At 40.6% G+C, this 23,551-nt stretch overlaps 1 protein-coding gene across 1 annotated transcript in view; it reads left to right on the plus strand.

Annotated features, from left to right (window-relative positions):
* Window positions 1-5,670: 5,670 nt before the first annotated feature.
* Window positions 5,671-23,551, plus strand: part of LOC115384152 (neural cell adhesion molecule 2) — a 188,059-nt gene continuing 170,178 nt past the window's right edge. The window contains exon 1 of the mRNA XM_030086491.1: window positions 5,671-5,719. Within this exon, the coding sequence (XP_029942351.1) occupies window positions 5,671-5,719 (49 nt within the window). The remainder of the gene's footprint in view (window positions 5,720-23,551) is intronic.

Raw genomic sequence — 23,551 nt, forward strand, 5'->3', positions numbered from 1 at the left:
TAATCGTGGTATTAAAAAAATTAATTTCAATATCGTGTTCAAAATGCCCATATGATAATATCGCAAAGAGGATCTAGTGCCACTTGAAAAATGTTGAATTGTATTTTCAAAATCCGCTCCTGTTCTTCCATCATGCTTCGTCTCCCTCCTGCAGCACCCCTCCCCCTCCCCCTCACATATAAACACAGCCGGAGCAGCGGTAGCCGCACAGCTCCTAGCTAGCACGGCTCCTAGGTCGGGTGGCTCCCAGTTAGCAAGCGTCACGAGTGAACTAAACATGTCGGCGGTGGCTGACAATGACAGCTAGACGCTCTATCCTAACCCAAAAAATGTGATGTCGGTGGTATGGGAGTTTTTGGGTTCCTAAAAGTGGAAGCGGACAAGTTTGACGACACGCCAATTTGCAAGAAATGCCGAGCTTCATAAAAATCTGCCATAAGCAGAGAATGGAAACAGAAAAAGAAAAATATCCCAGGGATTGTTCAGTAGACATATCACTTGTCATTCTTCAGTTACACACAAATGCTTTGTCCCTGCTATCCACAAATGATTTTCTTGTAGTTACAGCAGATTTTGCACCCATCCAGGTAGTAGTGGGGCCCCATTACGTAGGTTCCAGGCGTGTCACTGTAATGTATCCGGGGGTTTCAAGTTGTGTCGCTGATATCTGCCGTCTGTCAGGGCCCCCTTCTAGCAACTAACCGGTAAGTAATCAGAAAGGGCCCCATGCGGGGGATTTTCGACACACTGTCGTTGGGTTTTCATAACCCACCGACTCTACGTAAATTACGTAAGACTGGCTTATATGACAAACTATTCCCAAAAACCCGATTTATTTTCTGGATTTAAAGTTCTTTATGCCCAGACATTCTCTGAAGGCAGCTTAATATCCTGATACCGGTGTAAAATTACAGCCTCATAAACCCTTTAAACAAGTCACTTTTACATCCCTCAGAGTAAACAAAACTTTTCAACCTTTCAGATTAAAAGCATGGAATAATTCCTGCCTTTTAAAACATCCTCTTGACATTAGCCGAGTTAAAAAAAAAAAAAAAAATCAGTTATCTTTCATCTCCATGGAAACGGGGACAATTAAAACTGAACGGGGTAAACTGCATTTCATAAAGTTCCGTCCCCATGGAAATGGGGAAAAATACATTTACCAAAAAAGTTTAGTCTCCTTGGAATCAGGGGGAAACTACATTTCTTTAAAGTTCCATCTTGTTCTCCTTAGAAATGGAAAGAGAAGTAATTTCCTGGGGTCTATGTTGCATCCTTTTGAGGTTGATTTGAACTTTTTTTTTTTTATTTTGGTGTATTTTATTTTACATCTTTTGGAGGTTGATTTGAATGTGTGTATTTTGCATTATTTTCTTTTGCATCGCTTTGAGGTTTTGATTGTTGTCTTTGCATTAGTTTATTTGGCATCTTTTAGAGGTGGTTTAATTTTTTTTTAAATTTTTCATCTTTTTTAACATTTTGAATTTATTTTTAGCTTAATTTAATTTTGCACCTTTTTTGTAAGGTTCATTAGATTTTTTTTTTATTCTGCTTTATTTTCTTTTCCATCTTTTTGAGGTTGATTTGACGAACAGAAAACCACATGAAACACCAGTGGAATGGAAACTGTCCTGTGAGCTGCTTCTCCTCTCCTCCCCCATCAGTGAGGAGAAACACCAGTTGGAACCACGCTCCTGGTTGATGTTCCCAGTAGGATGGGTTTGGAGGAGACACCTGTATCACTCTCTGTTCTAAACTCTTCAAACTGTGGATGAACAGCTGGTAAGTTCTACTAAATACATTGTTGTTTATCGAAACATCTCCATCCATTTGCACTGAGAAATGTTTGGTGCATTCAAGAGCGCCAGGGAAATTCCAGCTTCATAGACAAACTTTAAAATTTTTTTTTTTTTTTTTCATAGAGGTGCAAAGTTTGTGTTGATTATTAGTCTGTCTCCATGAAAATGGGAAAAACTACATTTCTTAAATGTTCCAAGTCCATCTCCGTGGAAACGGAGAAAACTAAATTGTCAAAAAAGTTCTGTCTCTACGGAAATGGTGGAAAACTACATTTTTTAATCAGTCTGTGTTGATTATTAGATTTATATAATTGCTAATTATTTAAAATATTGATGAAGTTTAAGTCAAACATTTATTAAACATAAACTATGAAAAGTGCATTTCATTTCTTAAACATTCTGTTTCCGTGGAAATGGGGGAAAACTACATGTCCAAAAAGTTCCGTCTCCTTGGAAACGGGGAAAAATAAAAGTTCTAAAATGTTCCATCTGTGTGGAAACGTGGTGAAAACACTTTTATTTTCTTAAATATTGCGTCTCAACAAAATTAGGGGAAAATTAATTTCTTAAAGGTTCCAAATCCGTCTCCATGGAAACAGAGAGAACCACAGGTTAATGACCAGAAAACCATTGAAGAACCACTAGGTTAACCACTGGTGATTAACCACTGGTTAACCACATCAGTACAGTGAACATGAATCAAACCATGTCTCTGTTTATTTTATCTCTGCTTTCATTTCATTTGTAAAACAAACAAACAACCCTTGACTCCACTTCCTGTTTATTTTCTCATCACTCAACATTTTAAAACAGCTGTCAAAACATCAGCAGTGAGACCGACGCCTACTTTCTAAACAAGCATCAGCTGCGGGGGGATGCGTCTCTTTGATTTATCTTCTTTTATTTTGAAAAGCCATATGAGGACAGAGGGGAATGAGCGTATATCGAAATCAGAAGAAGGTGTCACTTCTTGTCAGGTCCGGATCCCAGAGGAAATAATGTGGCGGCAGGTTTGTAAACAAGAGGCGCCGCTTAATTTTCTCCTTCTCCCGCTCAAATGTGTCGTGTTGAGTGGATAATAGAAGAAGAAAAACACGACCTGAGTGTTTTATTTTTTCATTCGGATGCATTTTCGGGAATAACACTGCAGTTTTTTTGAGTGTGATTGAAAGTTCTTCTCAAAAGTAGAGAGATTGCATACCACACTGCTCAAGTTCTCATTGAAATTCATGATATGTACGAAATCTATATCTATGAAACGAGTTTGATAGAGCTATATCCAAACACAGAACCGTGAACAGGGTGGTGTAATCTGACACTACTTCCTGGTTCCTGTAGCCCATCACTACTTCCTGGTTCTGCAGCCCATCACTACTTCCTGGTTCCTGTATCTCATAACTACTTCCTGGTTCCTGTAGTCCACCAGTACTTTCTGGTTGCTGTCATCCATCACTACTTCCTGGTTCCTGTAGCCCATCACTACTTCCTGGTTTCTTTCATCCACCAATATGACTTCCTGTTGTTGCCAAACAAACATTATATCCTCAATGTTTGTGCTGCCACCGGGATTTGTAAAGAACAACAGCAACACATCTGGCTCAATGACAAATTGTTTGGTGCACTGAGGTGAAAAATAAACATAAATAAACATAAATAAACACCAACCCTTGTATTTTTTTCCTTTTTGACACGTTCTCCGTTCTCCGGCTGTGAATCCTCTCATGACTCCATGTTTACTGAACACCCTGAGCGGGAGGCTCGGCAGTTGTTTACACTCTGGTGATCCGCTGTGAATATGTAAACATTTCCTTATATGTGGTAAACACATCTACACAGGAAACAGATCCGATTGCTACATTTCTCTCTGAACTGATTCAAATGCTTCTTTCAGCATGCACCATGATTGGAAAAGATCAATGGATTTGTTCAGATATTCTGAATGACTATGTTTACCCATGTTAATTTTGTTTTGTTTTGATGGTCCAATGACAACAGTGGTCAGAGTTACTGACAATACAACTTTTTGAAAATGGTTCCAAAGGCGGAACTTTTTGAAAATGCTTCAACTCTGTGAGGAAAATACAAATTTTTAGAATTTCCTGACTGTTGAAACAGTTGGAAACGCTCAGAATCTGTGGAAAGCGAATATATGCAGCTTTTTGAAAATGATAGGACGCTGTCTTCATGGAAATGGGAATACTACAACTATTGGAAAAGCTCAGACTCTGTGAAGACGGGAGATATGCACCTTTTTTTAAACTGCTAAAACTCCGTCTTCATGGTAACGGGGAAAATGCAAGGTTTTCCCTGAAATGCTTTAGCATGTAGCATTTGGCAGCTAGCATCTGGCATGGAGCATGGCGCATGTAGCATCTGGCATGTAGTATCTAGCCTGTAGCATCTAGCATCTAGCATGTAGCAGAGGTGGGAGATTGGAGCCTGATCAAGTCATCTCCATGCCATGTTTTTGTCCTCACCTTATACCACAGACAAGCTGAGGAGCAGGGTGATTAGATTCACCTGGTGTGAGGCATGGTCAGAGCAAAAACATGGCATGAAGATGACTTGATCAGGCTCCACTCTCCCACCTCTAGCATGTAGCATCTAGCATGTAGCATGTAGTATATAGCATCTGGCATGTAGCATCTAGCATTTAGTATCTAGCATGTAGCATGTGACACGTGGCATGTATCATGCTCGATGCTGCATGTAGCATGTAGCATCTGCGTTTTCATGTGAATTTTGACTTTTGACATGTTTTTCTATGAAATGATACACAAGGCTTCTGTTTTGAAGTCTTCAGTGATGATTGGTCGATTTGTGAGAGATTAAAAGGACATTTCAGCTTTTTGGTTTGTAATTTTGACAGATTCCTTAACCATAAACAAAACAGAGAGAGAGAGAGAGAGAGAGAGAGAGAGAGAGAGAGAGAGAGAGAGAGAGAGAGAGAGAGAGAGACACGGAGACAAAGACATAGAAACATAGAGAGAGCGTGATAGAGACATAGAGACATGGACTTAGAGACATAGAGTCATTAAGAGACAGACACAAAGAGAGATGTAGAGACATAGAGAGAGAGACATAGACAAACACACAGAGACATACAGAGATAGATATATAGATACATAGACATGGAGACATAGCGAGAGAGACATAGAGCCATGGACATAGAGACATAGAGGGACGTGGACATAGAGGCATAAAGATAGAGACATGGGAATAGAGAGAGAGACATAGAGAAAGAGAGACACTGAGACTTAGAAAGCGATACATCGAGATATAGACGTGGAGACATAGAGCGATAGAGACATGGATACATAGACATGTAGACATATAGATAGAGAGACATAGAGATGTAGACATATAGAGACAGGGACATTGAGACCCAGAGAGAGAGAGAGAGAGAGAGAGAGAGAGAGACATGGAGACATGGACATAGAAACATAGACAGAGAGACATAGAGACACAGAAAGAGAGACAGAGACATAGACATGGGGACATAAAGAGAGAATGAGGTAGAGGAGAGAGAGAGAGAGGGATAGAGGGAGGGAGAGGTGTTGAGAGAGAGACATAGAGCAGCAGCAGCAGCGTTCTTGGGGTGTTGTGGGTAGCTCTCCTCTCTCTCTCTCTCTCTCTCTCTCTCTCTCTCTCTCTCTCTCGCTCTCTCTCTCTCTCTCCTCCAGCGGACGAGTCGTTGCTGATCATTCTCCGTTGGAGCTCCGACTCGGCGGCGGCGGCGGTTCTCGCTCGCGCTCCTGGATCTTTACAATACCGCTCTCTATATGTGTGTGTGACGTGCACACGCGCGTGCGTCTGGGTTCGCCCGTCTCGCTGTGAGATTATTACCCTTCCAAAATAAAAGCCCAGGAGGATGCTGGGACTCGTGCAGCTCCTCGCAGCGCTCGTCTGCGGCAGCCAAGGTAAGGGGGGGTGGGGGCGGGGGCGTGCATGTGACGTGCACGCCGGTGACTTTGTGGACAAGTTGATGTTGCAGCAGAGGAGGGGGGGCAGCAGGGGGGGCAGTTGTTTAACCGGACGTTGTTTTGCAGTTGAGGCACGTCGCTCAGGGTCCGGACTGAGGGGGGGTATGATGCTGCCCCCCCTTTTCTTTTCCTCCACCTCCTCCTGAATCTTTCCCCATCTTTAATTTTTTGTTTGTAGATTTTTGTTTTTTAAATATTTGAATTTTTCACACAATGTTTAGAAAAGTCCATATTTTCTTTTTTTTTTTTGTTTTTATTTTTTAAATGTATATTTAGCTCATAGGAGAAGTTCATCATCTCTAGTCTGAAAGACTTTTAAAATTTTTTTTTTTTGGATTTTTTTTTAGGACATTTCATGAAAAAAAAATCCCTCCTCTGCATTTTCTATTTATTTTATTTTATTTTTTTTGTTACATTTTTTTGTAGGTGAGGTTCATCATTTCTATCCAGAAATTATTTTTTTAATTCATTTAATTTTTCATTTTTTTTAAGGTTTGAACTTTATATTTTTAAACATATTATTTTTTTATTTTTAATTACTTTATTTAATCAATTTTTAAAATTACTTTTAATTCACTTATCTTTAGCAGAATTTTATTTGGATTTTTATTTCTTGGAAAGGTTAATCCCCTGTTTTATTTTTTAATCTTCCTTTTTTATTTTTTTTTAAATACGATATAATTTATTACATATTTTTCATTGTTTTTTTTTCTTTTTTTTTTTTAGAAATGCACCGTGTTTTCTAAAATGTCTTCCTTTTTAATTTTTTTTTTAAATTTTTTTCTGAGCTTTTCATGTCATATATTCCTTAACATCTTTTTTTCTTTTTTAGTTTTACCTCATTTATTTTTCCCGAGAGGTCCGTCCTCTCCCGTCTACAACATCATTTTTTCCAGTCTGAGATGAAAGTTTTTGCTGCTTTAATTAGCTTTCACAGGTGTGTGTGTCTCTACTCTGTGTGTGTGTATGTGTGTGTGTGTGTGTGTGTGTGTGTGTGTGTGTGTGTGTGTGTGTGTTGCTCACACACCACCTCGGCGGATGTTTGACTACAAGCCCGCTGCTCAGACACACTCGGGTCTGTGTTAGCACGCGTCAGCGCGTGCGTTCGTGTATGTGTGTGTGTGTGTGTGTGTGTGTGTGTGTTTGCACCTCGTCACGCCTGCTCGACGCGTTAAAAACAAAATCTCCCATGATCCTTCACTGTCAGCTTGATGGTGGAAGTGAGGATCCCAGAATCACAGCGGAGATGTTGGAGATGTGTGTGTGTGTGTGTGTGTGTGTGCGCGCGCGCATGGCAGCAGGTGGGGGGGAGAGCGCTGCTCTCTGCTGCAGGAGGAGTTTTCAGGCACCCCTAAAAGTAACACTCCTAACAGGAAGTGGAACAAAACGAAAATGTGACCAAATTTTTGTTTATGTTTGACTTTTTTATAATAAATAACAACAAAGTTGATCATTTTTTTTGCGATTTTTTTTATGAAAACAAATAATATTGAGGTAGTTTAATTTTGAAATAGTGTCTATTTTGGATAATATGGATCTCCTGTGGTTTAGAGTTGATGTGGATCAGGAGGCTGCGGAGTCTGGAGGTAGAGGAAGGTAAATGGAGTGTTGTGCAGTGGAGGAGTGAGGAGGGAATCAAACCTGTAGTGCAGTGGATTCACACCAGAAATGTGTCAGAAATGCATCACAAACCGTGCTGCAATCAGGCCACAATCGCACCAGAATCACACCACAACTGTCTTGCATTCGCACCAGATTTGCACCGGAATCGTACTACAAGTTCAACAAATGATTCCGGAGCTGCAAGAAAAACTGCACCACAATCGTGCCGCGAATGCTCCACTGCTGTCCCGTATTTGCACCACAACCATCGAAAAACAATACCACAATTGCACCACAACTTCCCACAATCTCACCACAATCGCACCACAATCGCACTACAATTGTGCTGCAATCGCACCGTAACCACACCAAAATTGCACCACAATCACACCGCAATTGCACCACAATCACACCACAATCGCACCATAACCGCACCACAATCGCACCACCCCCACACTACAACTGTGCTGCAATCGCACCACAATCGCACCACAATTGCACAACAATCACACCATAATCGCACCGCAATCGCACCAGAACCGCACCACGACCACACGTCAACTGTGCTGCAATCACACCATAACCACACCACAATCGCACAACAACCATAAAACAACTGTGCTGCAATCGCACCGTAACCACTCCACAATTGCACCACAATCACACCATAACCGCACCACAATCGCACCACAACTGCACCATAATCGCACCACAATTGCACTACAATTGCACCACAATCACACCCCAACCGCACCACAATCGCACCCCAATCACACCACAAACACAACACAATTGCACCACAATTGCACCACAGTCGCACCACAATTGCACCACAATAACAGCACAACTGTGTTGCGATTGCACCGTAACCACACCACAATCGCAACACAAGCACAACAAAATCGCACCACAAACACACCACAATCACACCACAATTACACAACAGTCACAGCACAACTGTGCTGCAATTGCACCGTAACCACACCACAATCGCACCATAACCGCACCACAATTGCGCCACAACTCTGCTGCAATTGCACCACAACCACACCACAATCGCACCACAACCGTGCTGCAATCGCACCGTAGCCACGCCACACCACAACCGCACCGTAATCGCACCACAACTGTGCTGCATTCGCACTATCCTCATAAGCCAGCCCCGCCCACTCCTCATCCACCCCTGGGTTGTGGAGCCGAGGAGGGTCTGGGGACGAGGCAATACAAAGAGAATGTGACTGATGAGCCAATCAGCATTGCCGCTTTCCGTTTTCAGATTTTTTTGGTGAATTCCGGTGGCAAAACAGGAGTAGCTTCTTCCAGAACAGACATGATGAACACTAACCATCGTCTGAAAGATACAATAAGTAAAGTTATCGCCAAATTACCAAGAATTACAAGCATCAAGCACGAGCAGGAGTCTAACAGAAAAGGGCATTTTCGCATGTCTTTACATGTTGAGAAGCTAATGCATTTTGATGACGTATTTGTTTTGAATTGCGGTGGCCGACGGGTGGAAACAGGAACGATAAAAAACCAAAAACTCACAAACACATAAAACACATGCAAGAACGAAATGCTGCAAGAGAAAAACGCTGCACTTCTGTTGTGGATTGAATTTGCAGCATTTTTCTCTTGCAGATGTTTAGGGGTTTTGTGTGTGTTTTTTATATATTTTCAGCATTTTTCGTTTGCATTTGTTTTAAAATTGAAATTGTCATTTGAAAGTGTTATAAATGCATTAAAAAAGCTGAAACTGTAGAATATGCCTTTTTTAAAGGTTTCTATTTTTTAAAAAAAGTTAAAAAGGCTAAAATTTTAATTCTAAATTGCTACAAATGGCTAAAATAGTTCAAAACACAAATGATTAAAACAGTATTTAAATCAAAGCTTCATCTGTAGTGAAGAACTGGTGATGTCATCGCTCTACTTCCATATATGGTCATGAGAGTCACATGACTCCACAGTGACTCAGCAGTAAAAAAGAACAAAAAAAAGTTTCTAATTTGGAGAAAACTGCTCTCAAATCTCACAATTTTTGGCAAATGTTTGAAAAAAATGATCAATTCTGACAGTAAAATTAGTTCTCCTTCAGTCTGTGAGGTTTTTATTTTTTACTTTTATTTTAGACTCTAGAGGGCTCAGTTTTTGAAAAACGCAGACATTTTTCCTTTCTCGCACTATTACAAGTGACAGCAGAAATCGGCAGAGGCCACACCATTTCTCCGTCATGAAAATGGACATTTATTTTGAAATTTCCCCCACATATGTTACATCATCTTGTTCAGAAGGATCTTGTGATTCTTCACATGTGCTCTGTTTGTCGATAGGAGTCACGATTTAGCTACACTTGCCACTTGTTTGAGGCGGTTTTTCAATTTGTGAACAGTTTTTTCCCAATATAGCGGATGGGGACAGGAGCAAGGCAGAATTTGGGAATCAAACTTTGACGGCTAATGAAATCCACACCGTGTGACTTATTACAAAGTTGTTGGTAGCTTTTGTAAGAGAAAATTCTCCTCTATCTTTTAGTGGTAATTTAATCTCTATGACAAACACTCTTGGATAAAAACATGTTTTCTTGAGGACCAAATTAGAGCAAAAATCTTATTTTGAAAGTCAATTGCAGACTTCCTGTTGGATTTAGATCAGGGGTGTCAATGAGTGATTTTTAGATTGTGATGAGACAAACAAACGGGCGAGCATTGGTTTGATCGCTCTATGAAATTCCTACGGGCCGTGGCGGCCATTTTAGTGCATCTAGGTGGCGTTTGAGAGCAGATTTTGACAGTGTTGGAATTATTTTTTTTAATAGTTTATGAAATTTACCATCAGTGATGATGTTTGTGCCAAATTTGGTGAGTTTTAGAGCATTTTTAAATGCTGAAATTCGGAATTGTTAGTGTTTATGTGAAATTCTGCAAATTGTCAAAACAGCTGAATTAAAGCTGAAAAACTACCACAGGTGGCAACAGCAACATTTCAATTCATGAATATACATTTAAAGAAACCAAAATAAGTGTTTTATTGTTGAATGAGTTTAGAATTTTATTTTGAAAGTGATAGAAGTGTCTGTTTTGATTTAAACGGTCACAGAATCCAGGTACCGTCCTTCCTGTTGACCTTTGACCTCTGATATATGACACCTGAAGACAGACTGAGACTTTTCCGAGACATTTCATTCGAGAGAAGATTGTAAAGGACTGAAGTTGATCAACAGCCTGTGTTTTAAATGGACCGATCAATAAACTGTTAGAGAACCAGAGTCAGGAAGCAGCTTCATGAGGGAAGAATACCAGGAGTAACAGTTAGCGAAGTACTGATACTGAATACCGATACCAGGAGTAGCAGGTATGTACCGATACGGGTACTGATACCAGTACTAACCTTTAGCTACTTACTGATGCCAAGTACCGATAGAAGTACAAACCCTTACCTATGTACCAATACTGAGTACCGATACCAGTGCTAACCATTAGCGATGTACAGATACCAAGTGCTGATACCAAGAGTAACAATTTACTACTTACCAATACCGAGTACTAATACCAAAATGAGAAGTTGGTACTCCAGAACGGTATATGACTGATACCAGTTCTGATACCAATACAAACCTTTAGCTACTTGACAAAACAGTACCAATACCAGTACTGATACAAGTATGAGCCTTTAGCTACTTGAAAAAAACAAGTTCCAACACCATTACTGATACCAGTACCGATACCAGTACTAACATTCAGCTGCTTGATTATACCAAGTACCGATACCAAGTACCGATATTGAGTACTGACACTTGTGCGATACTGAGTCCGAAATTAGTACCGATTTGAGTACCGATACCAAGGATTGAGACCAGTACTGACAATACTGATACAGAGTACCAATACCAAGTACCAGTACCAATATCGATATCAATTGCTGATACCATTACCAATAGTAACCTTTAGCTTTGTACAGATACTGTGTACTGATTCCAACAGTAACAATTTACTCCACACAATACCGAGTTCTGATACCAAGGTGAGAAGTTAGCCATTCACCGATACCGAGAACCAATACCAGTTCTGATACCAATACGAAGGTTTTAGCTACTTGAAAAAAACTAAGTACCAACACCAGTACCGATACCAGTACTAACATTTAGCTGCTTGATTATACCAAGTACCGATATTGAGTACTGACACCTGTGCGATACTGATTCTGAAATTAGCACCGATACCAAGTATTGAGACGAGTGTGATACAGAGTACCAATACCATGTACCGATACCAGTATCAATATCAATTGTTGGCACTATTACCTACCAGTACTAACCTACTCTCCATTGTCTTTAATAACCTCCATTCTGTCCATCTCTGCCTCTCTACCGTCTCCGACCCGACACTGGTACCGATATTAGTCTAATCCTTCCCCAGCCTTTGAGCCAGGGGTTTTGGGGTTTGGGTTTCTCACCCTCCAGGCAGTACAGGCCTGTATTCTCCAGCAGCTGCTGTTTCCAGAGGATTAATCACTGGGCTCTTGGAGTGTCTTCATTCATTACTGCAGTTAATCCCGGCCGGTCGCCGTGGTGACGCCTCGGCCTTTGTTGCAGGGGGATTACATCATCAGCGGTCGCCGGGCGGATTTCATTCTTATCGCCGCCGAGAGGAGTCAACTCAAATTGACCCATTAGAGAGAGAACCGAGCGGCGGAGTGTGTGTGTGTGTGTGTGTGTGTGTGTCTGTGTGTGTGTGTGTGTGTGTCGGGGGGACGGGGTGGCCTTGAAACAGACACTAATCCAACAGAATAAAAAAAAGTTTTAGCAGCTTTTTAATTCCCATCAGTCACCAAATGCAGGGATGAATCATATATTAGCATCTATATCAGTATTGATCTGGTATTGGTGTTGGTATCGGTCCAGTATCGGTCATTTCTTAATATGTTAGTATTGACTAATATACTGTTCTATTGGCAGATTTTTTTCTTAAATCAAGATAATTTTACTTTGAAATTAGTAAAAAAAAAAAAAAAATCTGCCCATAGAACAAGTGAAAATGTTCTTGATTTCAGAGAATTTCTCTTAAATCAAGCTTTTCTGTCTTGATCAAATAAAATATTTAATCAAGTAAAATGAGACATTTTCACTCAAAACAAGTAAAAAAAACTTGCTCAGATTTGGAGTTTTTGCAGTGCAATGTAAACGTGGTTTAAACATGACCTAAATTTTACGTAAACACGGCGTAAACACAACAAAACATTATGACAATGCGAAAACATGCCATAAACATTGTGTCAACGTTACTTAAACAAAACTTAAATATGCTGTAAAAGGCATAAATATGTAAAAATGGTGTTAAAATACTGTAAACAAAGCAGAAACATGATGTAACCATGGCGTAAATATTGTGTAAACAGTCGAATATCTACATTTTGCTTCAGTCTGTTATATATCTATATCTATATGTTATATATCTAAATCTATGACACATCTATATATAGTGTATATCTATTGTATATCTGTATTTTTTCAGTCTGTTATGTATAGCTCTATCTATTTTCTATCAAAATATTCTCCAGTGTATTATACATCTGCATCTATTATACATTTATTACATATATATATATATATATATATATATATATATATATATATATATATATATATATATATATATATATATATATATATATATATATATATGTTTCCTCACAGTGTCCAAGAACTTTTTATTTATATTTTATCAATATTTTTATGAATGTTCTCATTCATAAAAAGGTTCTTCATTGTGGGAATCAAAGAACCGGTTCTCTTGTAGAACTGATAGTTGGTTCCCACATCAAGTGTGATAAATCTTTTTAGACTGAATAAGCTTTTTATGAATAAAAACTTTGTAAAATCTGAATAAGAAGTCATCTGAGACTGTGAGGAAATATAGATATATCATAGATAGAGGTGGATGTATAATAGATAGATGTTCCAGAGTTTCGGGATTCCTGCTGGTGTGAAGTGAAGGTCACAAGGGACGACCTTGAAAAGCGATCATTTCTCACATTTCTCCACCCGCCGGCTGAGAGGAGAGAGAAGAGGAAGAGGAGGAGGAGGAAGGGGGAATCATCTCCCTTCTCCTCCTCCCCTCCCCCGCTCCAGGATATATTTAGATCATTTAAACACACTGTAGATTCTCACGACGTCAATGTCAGTGTTTTTGTCGTTTCCATGGAAACAGACATCATTTCAGAATGCAGAAGTTTCCTGAAAGTTTTTTTCTGGTTTTTCACCTGAGTGGTCGTCATGGAAATGCGATCAAAGTCGTCAAACCTGGCGGACAACGTTAGCTGTTTGTTTGACTTGTGCGTCAGGCTAGCTACATTTTTTTTTTCTGTAGTTCTGCCGTTTCCATGGGAACAGATGTCATTTCCACACCATAAACCCAAATCCTTTCTATCTTTTCAAAGGAAGTGTGTTTTATTCGGGGGGTAACAATAAGAAACAAACTCCACAGAGCCTCCCTTGTCCCCCCCCCCACCCCCCCCCCCCCACCACCACCACCACTTCCATATAAGGACATGTGTAACTGTGACGTTGATTGACAGCTGGGACGACTGACCTCCCTCTGAGGGTCAGCGTTCACTCTGGAGTCCATCAATCACCGTTCTCACTCATTAAGTCGGAAAAAGACAAGAGGAGTGGAGAGGGGGGAGGAGGAAATAAAAAAAGAACAAATAAAACAAAAAAAACCTAACAATATAACCTAATAGAACCTAAAGAAAATAAAAAAAATATTACTACTAATAATAATGATAATAATAATAATAACAAGACAGAGTTTAAATATATCATAATATAACAATAAAAAATTAAAAATAATAAGCAAATACAGCAGAAGATAATTTGACACCATGAGCATTAAATTAAAAAAAAAAAAAAAAAAAAAAAAAAAAAAAACTTGACTCCACAGCTGCAGCCTTTAAAGTGTGTTTTCAAAGTTTGAATCATCAACAATTAAAAAAATAAGGTAATTTGGCCTGAGGATAAATGCAAGAATAATCACCAGACTGGAAAAGTTTAAGAGATTCACTCGTGAACTGGAAAAGTCTGACTTATGAGAGGAAAAAGTAAAAACATCTTAAAATTAGACAAATTTCACTTGCTGTATCTGCAATTTTTGTGTACTTATTTCAAAAAGTATCTGAAATTAAGACAAATTTCAATTGTATCTTTAAATTTTTTTATTTCAAAATAAAAGTATCTTGAATTATGATACTTTTCATTTGTTCTATAGGTGAGTTTTTTGTTATTTCAACTTAAAAGTATCTCTATTTATCTTGATGAAATATGTTTAAGTGAATTTAATCCTTCTTTAAAAACTTCAGGTCAGAGTGGTTTTTTTTAAACAGTGTAGATATTTTTGGTTTTTACTGTCAGCTTGTTGGTGACGCTACGCTCTGATGGTGAAAACATTCATTCTCTAGAGATGTGTTGGTCCCGTTACCATGATGACAGATGATGTCATCCTGTTGTCATCCTTCCTGGTGAAATATGAAGCCTTGGTTTTGCCGCCATGTTTCCTGGTGAATGATGTCATCACTCAGGGGCACAATGACAACTTTATAAAAAGTTGTGTGTGTGGTTTTTTTTATAACGGGAACAGAGTTGGTGTGTTTTCAAAAAGTTGTGATTTCATTCTAACAAGACTGGAGATTTCCTCCTTGGAAAAGCAGGAAAATGCAACTTTTTGGAAACAGTGCCGGTCCATGTCTGTTGAAAAAAAAGAAATATGCAACTTTTTCTAAATACCACCAATCCATCTCCATTGAAATGAGGAGGAAACACAAATGTTGCAACTTCACTGAAATGGGAGAAAAGGTAACTTTTTGAAAATGCTGCATCTACATTAAAAAATGGCGGAAAACACAACTTTTTAAAAACATTAAAACTCTGTCAAAGTTGAAATGGGGGGGGGGCAACTTTTTGAAATTGTTGCCACTCCATCTCCTTGGAAAAGGTCAACAATTCAGCTTTTTGAAAATTCTCATTTGAAATTCTGAACAGGCAACTTTTCCAAAACAGCCACTCTGTCTCCATGGAAACAAGAGAAAACACAACTTTTAGAAAATGCTGCAAAACCTTATTCTTGTTTTTCCTCATATCCTCTGAATTTCAAAAGCACCTCGACATTTCCAACATCCGGCGCCGGCGTGAAATCCTCCTGACAGTCTGAAACGTCCCACATTAGCCACGGCACCCGAACGCCTCACAAAGCGCTGCAGCTCCGGGCGCGGATTTCAACAGTGATTCAGTCAGCGTACAAAAACATCCGCCGTCCATTCAACAAAGTCGCCTTAATTAAAAAGCAGCGCTGTGTAGGAATGACAGGCTGGGAGGAACCTGCCTTTAACACTCGGCACAGCAGAGGTTTGAGGAAGTGCTCAGATCGGTGACGCTTTTAAATGGTGGCAGTTTTTACGGTTTATTACACGGTGGTGTTATTGATTGGGAATCGACTGACTTGAAGAGATCGTGTTGTCTTTAAAGGAATATTTAGGGGAATTGTTTCATATTCAAGGGAATATTTAAGGGAATGTTTCCATAGTTAAGGTGATATTTCAGAGAATTGTTTCATCCTTAAGGGAATAGTTAAGTGAATTGTTTCATCCTAAATAGAATATTTAAGGGGTTGTTTAATCTGTAAGGGAATATTTAAGGGAATTATTTCATCCTTAATGGTGCATTCACACAGGATGCGTCGCGGGCGTCGTCGACGCTTGGGACGCCTCGAAGCTGACGCTTGTGACGCTTTAAACACGACGCTTGACACCGGGTGGTCACAAAGCTCGCGACGCTCTTGACGTGCGTCAGCTTATTGGCGTCCTGGAGGCTGATTTCTGTTTCCAGCTATGGCGGATCGCATCAGGAGAGCGGCTTGGCTTTATTTGTTAAATAAAGCTAGACCGCGTCGTCGTCGGAAAAGTGGCTATTGGCTGCTCTGCTCCTCTCTGTTCTGACTGCAGCAGGGAGCGCTGCTGAGACTGACCGCTTGTGAGCGCTTTGGGACGGGGGAGGGGCTCACGCAGCACCCGCTGCTCATTGACGACAGCAACGAGACGTCCTGTCACGTCTCCAGAGCACCAGAGAAGGTTGCTAGATTTGTCGCTAGTTGCTTTTGACAAAAAAAAAAGTCACCAAGAGGCTTTGGAAAGTCGCCAGATTTAGCGAGAAAGTCGTCAAGTTAGGAACACTGGCCGGCCCGCATCGGTGCTCGGATCACTCGTAGTGACATAGCACTCGTCTCTGATTGGTTGACGCTCAGCGGCAGCGCGTCGAAAGTTCAGTTTTCCCAACTCTCAAAAAGCGACGCTCCTGACGCCGGGGACGAGCGTCGTGGGCGTCGACGCTCGCAACGCTCGAAAAGCGACGCTCATGATGCTCCTGATGCACCGCCCCGCCGTCCGCCGCTCCACGACGCTCGTCCACCATAGACTTTGCATAGAAAAGCGCCGCTCACGACGCTTGCGACGCGTCCGGTGTGAATGCACCATAAGAGAATATTTAAGGGAATTGCTTTATCTTAATATTTAAGGAAACCATTTTTCACACCTTTAAGGGAATCATTTCTAGACTTTAAGGGAATCGTTTGTCTTTAAGGGAATTTTTTTCTAGACTTCAATTGCTTGTCTCGTATTTAAGGGAATTTTGTCAATTTTAAGGGAATTGTCTGTCTTTAAGGGAATCATCTCTAGACTTTAAGGGAATCGCTTTTCTCATTTTTAGAGGAATCATTTCATCTTCAAAGTAATCGATTCTTCGCTTTATGGGAATCATTTTGTTTCATGTTTAAGGGAATCATTTTGGGAATAGTTAATCTCATATTTAAGGGAATTGTGTCATTTTTAAGGAAACGGTTAAGATCAAGGAATCGTGAATAAACATCAATAAATCAATCAATCAATGAAGGAATCGTTGCATTAAATCAATATTGGTCAACATTTGCAGCAACTTTAGCAAGATCAGGCATTCCAATGATCCATATTGTAAATGTTTGCTCTGAAACATCATTCCTGAAAAATCTGGTGCTTTATTTTGGCGGGGCTCAGACCCGTCACTTTATTTTGGCGGGAACTCCGAGGAGACTATCTAGCTAAAAATGACTATTAATGTTAGCGCTGATATTGGTACTGGTATCAGAAGGAAATATCGGTAGTCGGTATCGGTACATTTATCATACCAGTAGTGGTATTGGTATTTTTTTGTTTGTTATCAGTACTGTGTATAGGGACATTTATCGTACCAGTAGTGGTATTGGTATTTCGTATTTCATATTGGTACTCTGTATCGGTTTTGGTATCAGCAATGGTATAGGCACTGCTATTTTGTGTTTGGTATCAGTACTTATCGGTATTGGTGTCTGTACTTGTTATTGGTACTAATATTGCTACTCAGTATTGGCACCAGTATCAGTACCCTATCGTTATTGGTACTGACATCATTAGAAAGTATAGGTACAGGTATCTGTACTCTGTATCGGTACAGGTATCAGTACTTTGTATCAGTACTCTGTATTGGTACAGGTATCGTACTGGTACTAGTATTGGTATTTTTTTGGTATCAGTACTCTTCTGGTGCTCGCCCTTTCCATCCATGGTATTTTTTTTCACTCCAGTACCTTTTCATATTCTTTTTCTATCTGAAGGTGTAGAACTCAAACTCCCGTTGCGACGAGGATAAAAACAAACCCAGTGATCCTTTTTAAAATTGACGTTCCGTCGCGGCGACGCGGTCACCGTCTCATCTCTCCCGTTGCCGTGGCGACCCCAGCCTCTCCGCCACCTCTTCAACTCCTTGAGAAATAGATTTTTCTCGCCTCCTTGAAGTTCGGTTCACGACCCGGCGGAGAACCACAGAGTCCCGATGAACTCTCTGTGGGTGGCTCTCCGGCCACACACACACACACACACACACACACACACACACACACACACACACACACACACACACACACACACACACACACACAGAATCCCAGTGAAAACATCATGAAATATTCAGGGAGCCTCGCTGTGGTTCAGCTTCCACCTGCCTCAGCTGTTTCTCCTCTCCTGCCTCCTGCATGAAGATGAGCGCACGTACATGCACGTGGGCTCAGTGCCCCCCTGAATCCCCCCGAGGAGCCGCGGATCAGAGTGTTGCCTCCTGCTTTCATCAACCGCCGCGCCTGTAAATAACCGGAGTGAGCAAGGAAAAGCAGACTCTGCAGGAAGGAAGATTCTTTATGGAAATTAGAGGAACAGAGTTTATATATAGAGGCGGACAGATACTGAGTACCGATACCAGGACTGACCTTTAACTATGTATTGATACTGAATATGGTCTTACTTATGTACTGATACTTAGTACCAGTACCAGTAATAAGCTTTAATTATGTACTAATGCCAGTGCTTTAAGGTCATGTACCAATACCAAGTACCGATACCACCACTGAACTTTAGCTATATACCAATATGAATAATGATACTAGTACTCATCCTCAATTCTGTACCGATATCGATTACCGATGCTTAGTACCAATACCAGTACTGAACTTTACCAGTATACTGGTACCGATACTGACACTGATCTTCAGTTATGTATCGATATTGGTATAAGTACTGATACCAATACTAACATTTAGTTATGTACCGATACAATACTGACTTTTAATGATGTGACGATACTGAGTTACTCAATACTGAACTTTACCTATATACTGATACCAAGTAACAATACTAGTATTGATCTTTAGTTATGTGCTGTTATGACCAGCTCGCTTAGGAGAGGGGTGAAGGAAGTAACATAAGTCGGGGCTCGTCCGGGAACCATTTCCGTTAAAGGAGACCCAGACATTAAGTTGTTTATCTATTAAAAGTCAGACTTCTTGTGTTTTGTAAAATTGCATCATTTGATTTGAAAAGTTTCTTGGCGGTTTTCTCATTTGATTTAATTATTAAGTGCAAAAAGGATGATTTAAAGGAAATAGCTGTCCACTTAAATGTCTCTTTTGATAAAAAAAAGTTTTGAAGAGAGATTTAACGGCTCTCGTCATTGGCCGCCCCTGCACAGTGCACAGGCAACTCCGATACTAAAGAAATGCTTCACAACTGTAGTGAGAACAGAGGCTGCCTTGTTAGCTGGCGCGTGTGTGCCGATAGTGGCAGACTCTGAGTGTCGTCTAGAGGACTTAGCTATGCGCCATTCTGCTTTTCAGGGCGCTCGTCCCCCAAATTCTGAAAAACTGCAGGAGTTTCCCTTGGCACTGAGCCACCTGTCATCTGACCAGCAGTGTGACGTCAGCGGCCCAATAGACAGTTTCACGTGGTTGTCCGGCGTCAGGCCCACTCGAACACATGCGGTTAAACTTGAGGTTAACCACCCACTCCTGCTTTACCAGTGTACTCCAGCATTTTTGAGAACCACAACTATTCCAAAGGTGATCCCTACTGATAATCAAACAGAACCAACACTAACCAACCGGCCACACAGAATGCGCAGGCAATTCAGCAAAACTCAGTCTAAACACATAGATCAGTTTTCTACTGCTGAGCCAGACAAGCGAGGAGCGACAGGTCACTGATTAGACCATAGATTGTATATAAATGGATAGACCTTTCGTGACGTCACCCATAGAGTTCACAACCGCCGTTCTGAAGACTTTACCGAGTCCTGCAGGACGTCTCCACATTGAATATTTGAAACCGGAGGTAAATGTGATTGGTCCAGCCCATCACGTGACCGCATCACGTGGACAGAGGAGGCGCTGTGATAGGGCGATTTATGCAAAACTTTAACTTGTAATATAAAATCAACAGATGATTTCTTTGAAAATCATAGTCTGGTGAAGCCAACACGGTTATAGAAACTAGTGATAGAGACCAAAATATGTCCTGAAACCCGGCGCTTTATATGTTTATTTGCAATCTGAAAATCGGCATTTTTGAATGTGTTCCTATGGGACCGGGGCTCTTTTTTAAACCAGCATCATCGCCCCCTGCTGGAATCTCTCCGGAATTACAGCTTTTTTGCACTTCCGCATTATCTTCATGTTTTATGAGTGGAGGTTGGCGCCTGGATTAGACACAGCTGCTCCAGAATGATCCTCCCGCCAGGCTTTTGAAGAGTGAGGCCCTCCCATGGCCACTTCTGATTGGAGGCTGCCGTATCCTCCCTGATGGTCTGGTGCCTCAGCCAATTATTCAGTTATCACCTCCAGGCCCGGAGAACCTGAAGGTGAGGCAGAGGGAGAGAAACAGCCACACAAGCACGTACACACGCACAGTAACACAACACACAACACACACCACAAGCAATACAGCAGCAGCAGCCATAACATGTACCGATACCGAGAACCAACACCAGTATTGACTTTTATTGATGTATTGATACCGAGTACCAATACCAGTACTGATTTTTTGTCATGTACCAATACCAAGTACCAATGCCGGTATTGACCTTCAGTTATGTACAGATACTGAGTAACGATACCACTAGATACCGAGTAACGATACCACTACTGAACTTTAGCTGTACACCGATACCAAATAACGATACTACTACTGATCTTCCATTATGTACTGATCCCGAGTACTGACACCAGTACAAATATATAGTTTTGTACAGATACTGAGTACTGATAGCAGAACTAAGCTTAATTATGCACCAATATCGCCACTGACTTTTAGTTGCGTATCGATACAGAGTACCGATACTGATACAAACTTTAATTTAATTGAATGCCTTGCTTGTTGAGGCTCCACTCACCTGCATCCACTGAACTTTCACAGCATGTTTTCAAAACCTCCGCCCATCATCTCACATCCTGTCTTGGAGAAAAATGCAACTTTTTAAACATGCTCTGACTCTACAGAACAAGGGAGTTGTTGAAAATGCCCTGTGTCAGTGGAAGTGCGAAAGTGCAACTTTTTGAAAATTCATTGTGTCAGTGGAAATAGAAATTAACCAAATGTTCTTTAAAAGCTCTGCCTTTGGGAGGTGTTTCCAAAAACTTGCACTTTCACTTTTTCTAGTAATGTTGTCATGGAAACAACCTCCAAAAAACAAGCTTTATCCCCTGTTCATGATGTTTAGAAAGAAAGCAAACATTTTCAGATCTTTTTCGGTCTGAATGGGAAAAGAAAAACAAACAAATCGTGATCATCTTATCTTTCTCCCCGCCAAAATAAAACACAGCTGAGCCAATCGTCCTAATCTGACAAGATGTTTCATCAGGATCCAGCAGCAGGAGGATCAGAGCTTCTCCTTCACAATAAGAGCTGAGATTAGATGAGATTATTTAAAGCTTTGAGACGGATTTATAAACGTTACTTAGTGTTTAGTCGTGTAAACAAACTGACAAAAAAGATTTTTTTTCCTCTTCATCTCCGTCGCTCAACATAAAGCTGGAGATTTCAGAGAAACCAGAGAAGAAGAAACATAGACGTTTTCAGTTGCAGATGTTAAAGTAGGAAAATAGACTGATGTTGAAGAACAAAGAGTTAGAAATGAAACTTTGTTAAAAGGAGAAGAATTATGATGGTGAATCTTATCCTTCTGGAAGTACCAACACTATTACAGATACAAGTAGGGATATCCAGTACTGATACCTGTACAGACACTAATACGGATACCAGTGATGACACTGGTATGGACACGAAGTACCGATACCAATAACAGTACTAGTGCCGATACTAAGTACCGATTCCAGTGCCGATTCCAAGTACCGATACCAGTACAGATGCCGAGTATTGATACCAGTACCAATACCAGTATTAATAACAGAACGGATACCAGAACAGATATCAAGTACAGATATCAAGTACCAATACCAGTACCGATACAACTACCGATGCTAGTACAGATACCAGGTATCAATTCCAGTGCCGATACCAGTACCAAGTACTGATACCAGTACTAATAGCAGTATGGATACCAGAAGAGATGTCAAGTACGGAGACCAGTACCAAGACCAGTACAGATACCAATATCAATACTGGTACTGATACCAGTAAAGACACCAGTATGGATACCAGTGCTGAAACCGCTACAGATACAATGTACTGACACTAGCAATCATACCAGTACCAATACCAGTGCCGATACCAGTACAGATACCAAGTAGCAACACTAGTGCCGATGCACAATTGATGCAGTACCAATAGCAGTACCGATACAGTGCTGATACCAAGTACCAAGACCAGCACCAAGAGCAGTACAGATACCAGTAGGGATACTGGTAGTACCACTAATACTGATATTGGTACTGATACCAGTACCAATACCAGTGCTAATGACAGTACGGATACCAGAACAGATGCCAAGTACGGAGACCAGTACCAACACCAGTACAGATGCCAATATAAATGCTAGTATTGATACCAGTATAGACACCAGTGCAGACACGAAGTACCGTACCCAGTAATGATACTACTACCAATAGTTAAGACATCAGATACATCACCAATAGTAAAGACACCAGTGTGGATACCAGTGCTGATACCGGTACAGATACGATGTACTGACACTAATAATGATACCAGTACCAATACCAGTGCCGAAACCTTTACAGATACCATGTAGTGATTCTAGTACTGATGCCAGAACTGACACCAAGTACCAATAGCAGTACCAATACCGTGCCGATATCAAGTACCGAGACCAGCACCAAGAGCAGTACAGATGCCAGTAGGGTAACCAATACCGATCCTGGTACTGATACCAGTACAGACACCAGTACGGATACCAGTGCGGATACTGCTAAACACACAAAGTACTGATACCAGTAACAATACCAGTACCAATACCTTTAAAGATACAAAGTACCGATTCCAGTACCGATACTATCACGATACCAGTGATACTCTCACCTTTAGAAACCCCAGATGTTTGTATTAGCATATATAGTCTACTCCCCTTTAATAAAACCCTCATTTCTTGCCCTTTAACCGATTCAGCCGAGGCCCCATTTCCATGACAACCCAGGAACAACAGCACTTCATCTGCATGTAAACAAAGAGAGATGTTACTGGAAATGAGACAAAGATCATTACACGTTCTCTCTCTCTCTCTCTCTCTCTCTCTCTCTCTCTCTCTCTCTCTCTCACACACACACACACACACACACACACACACACACACAGTGTGATTCATCAGATCCAGAC

This window comes from Salarias fasciatus (assembly GCF_902148845.1).
Source record: "Salarias fasciatus chromosome 23 unlocalized genomic scaffold, fSalaFa1.1 super_scaffold_20, whole genome shotgun sequence".
NCBI classification, from domain to species: domain Eukaryota; kingdom Metazoa; phylum Chordata; class Actinopteri; order Blenniiformes; family Blenniidae; genus Salarias; species Salarias fasciatus.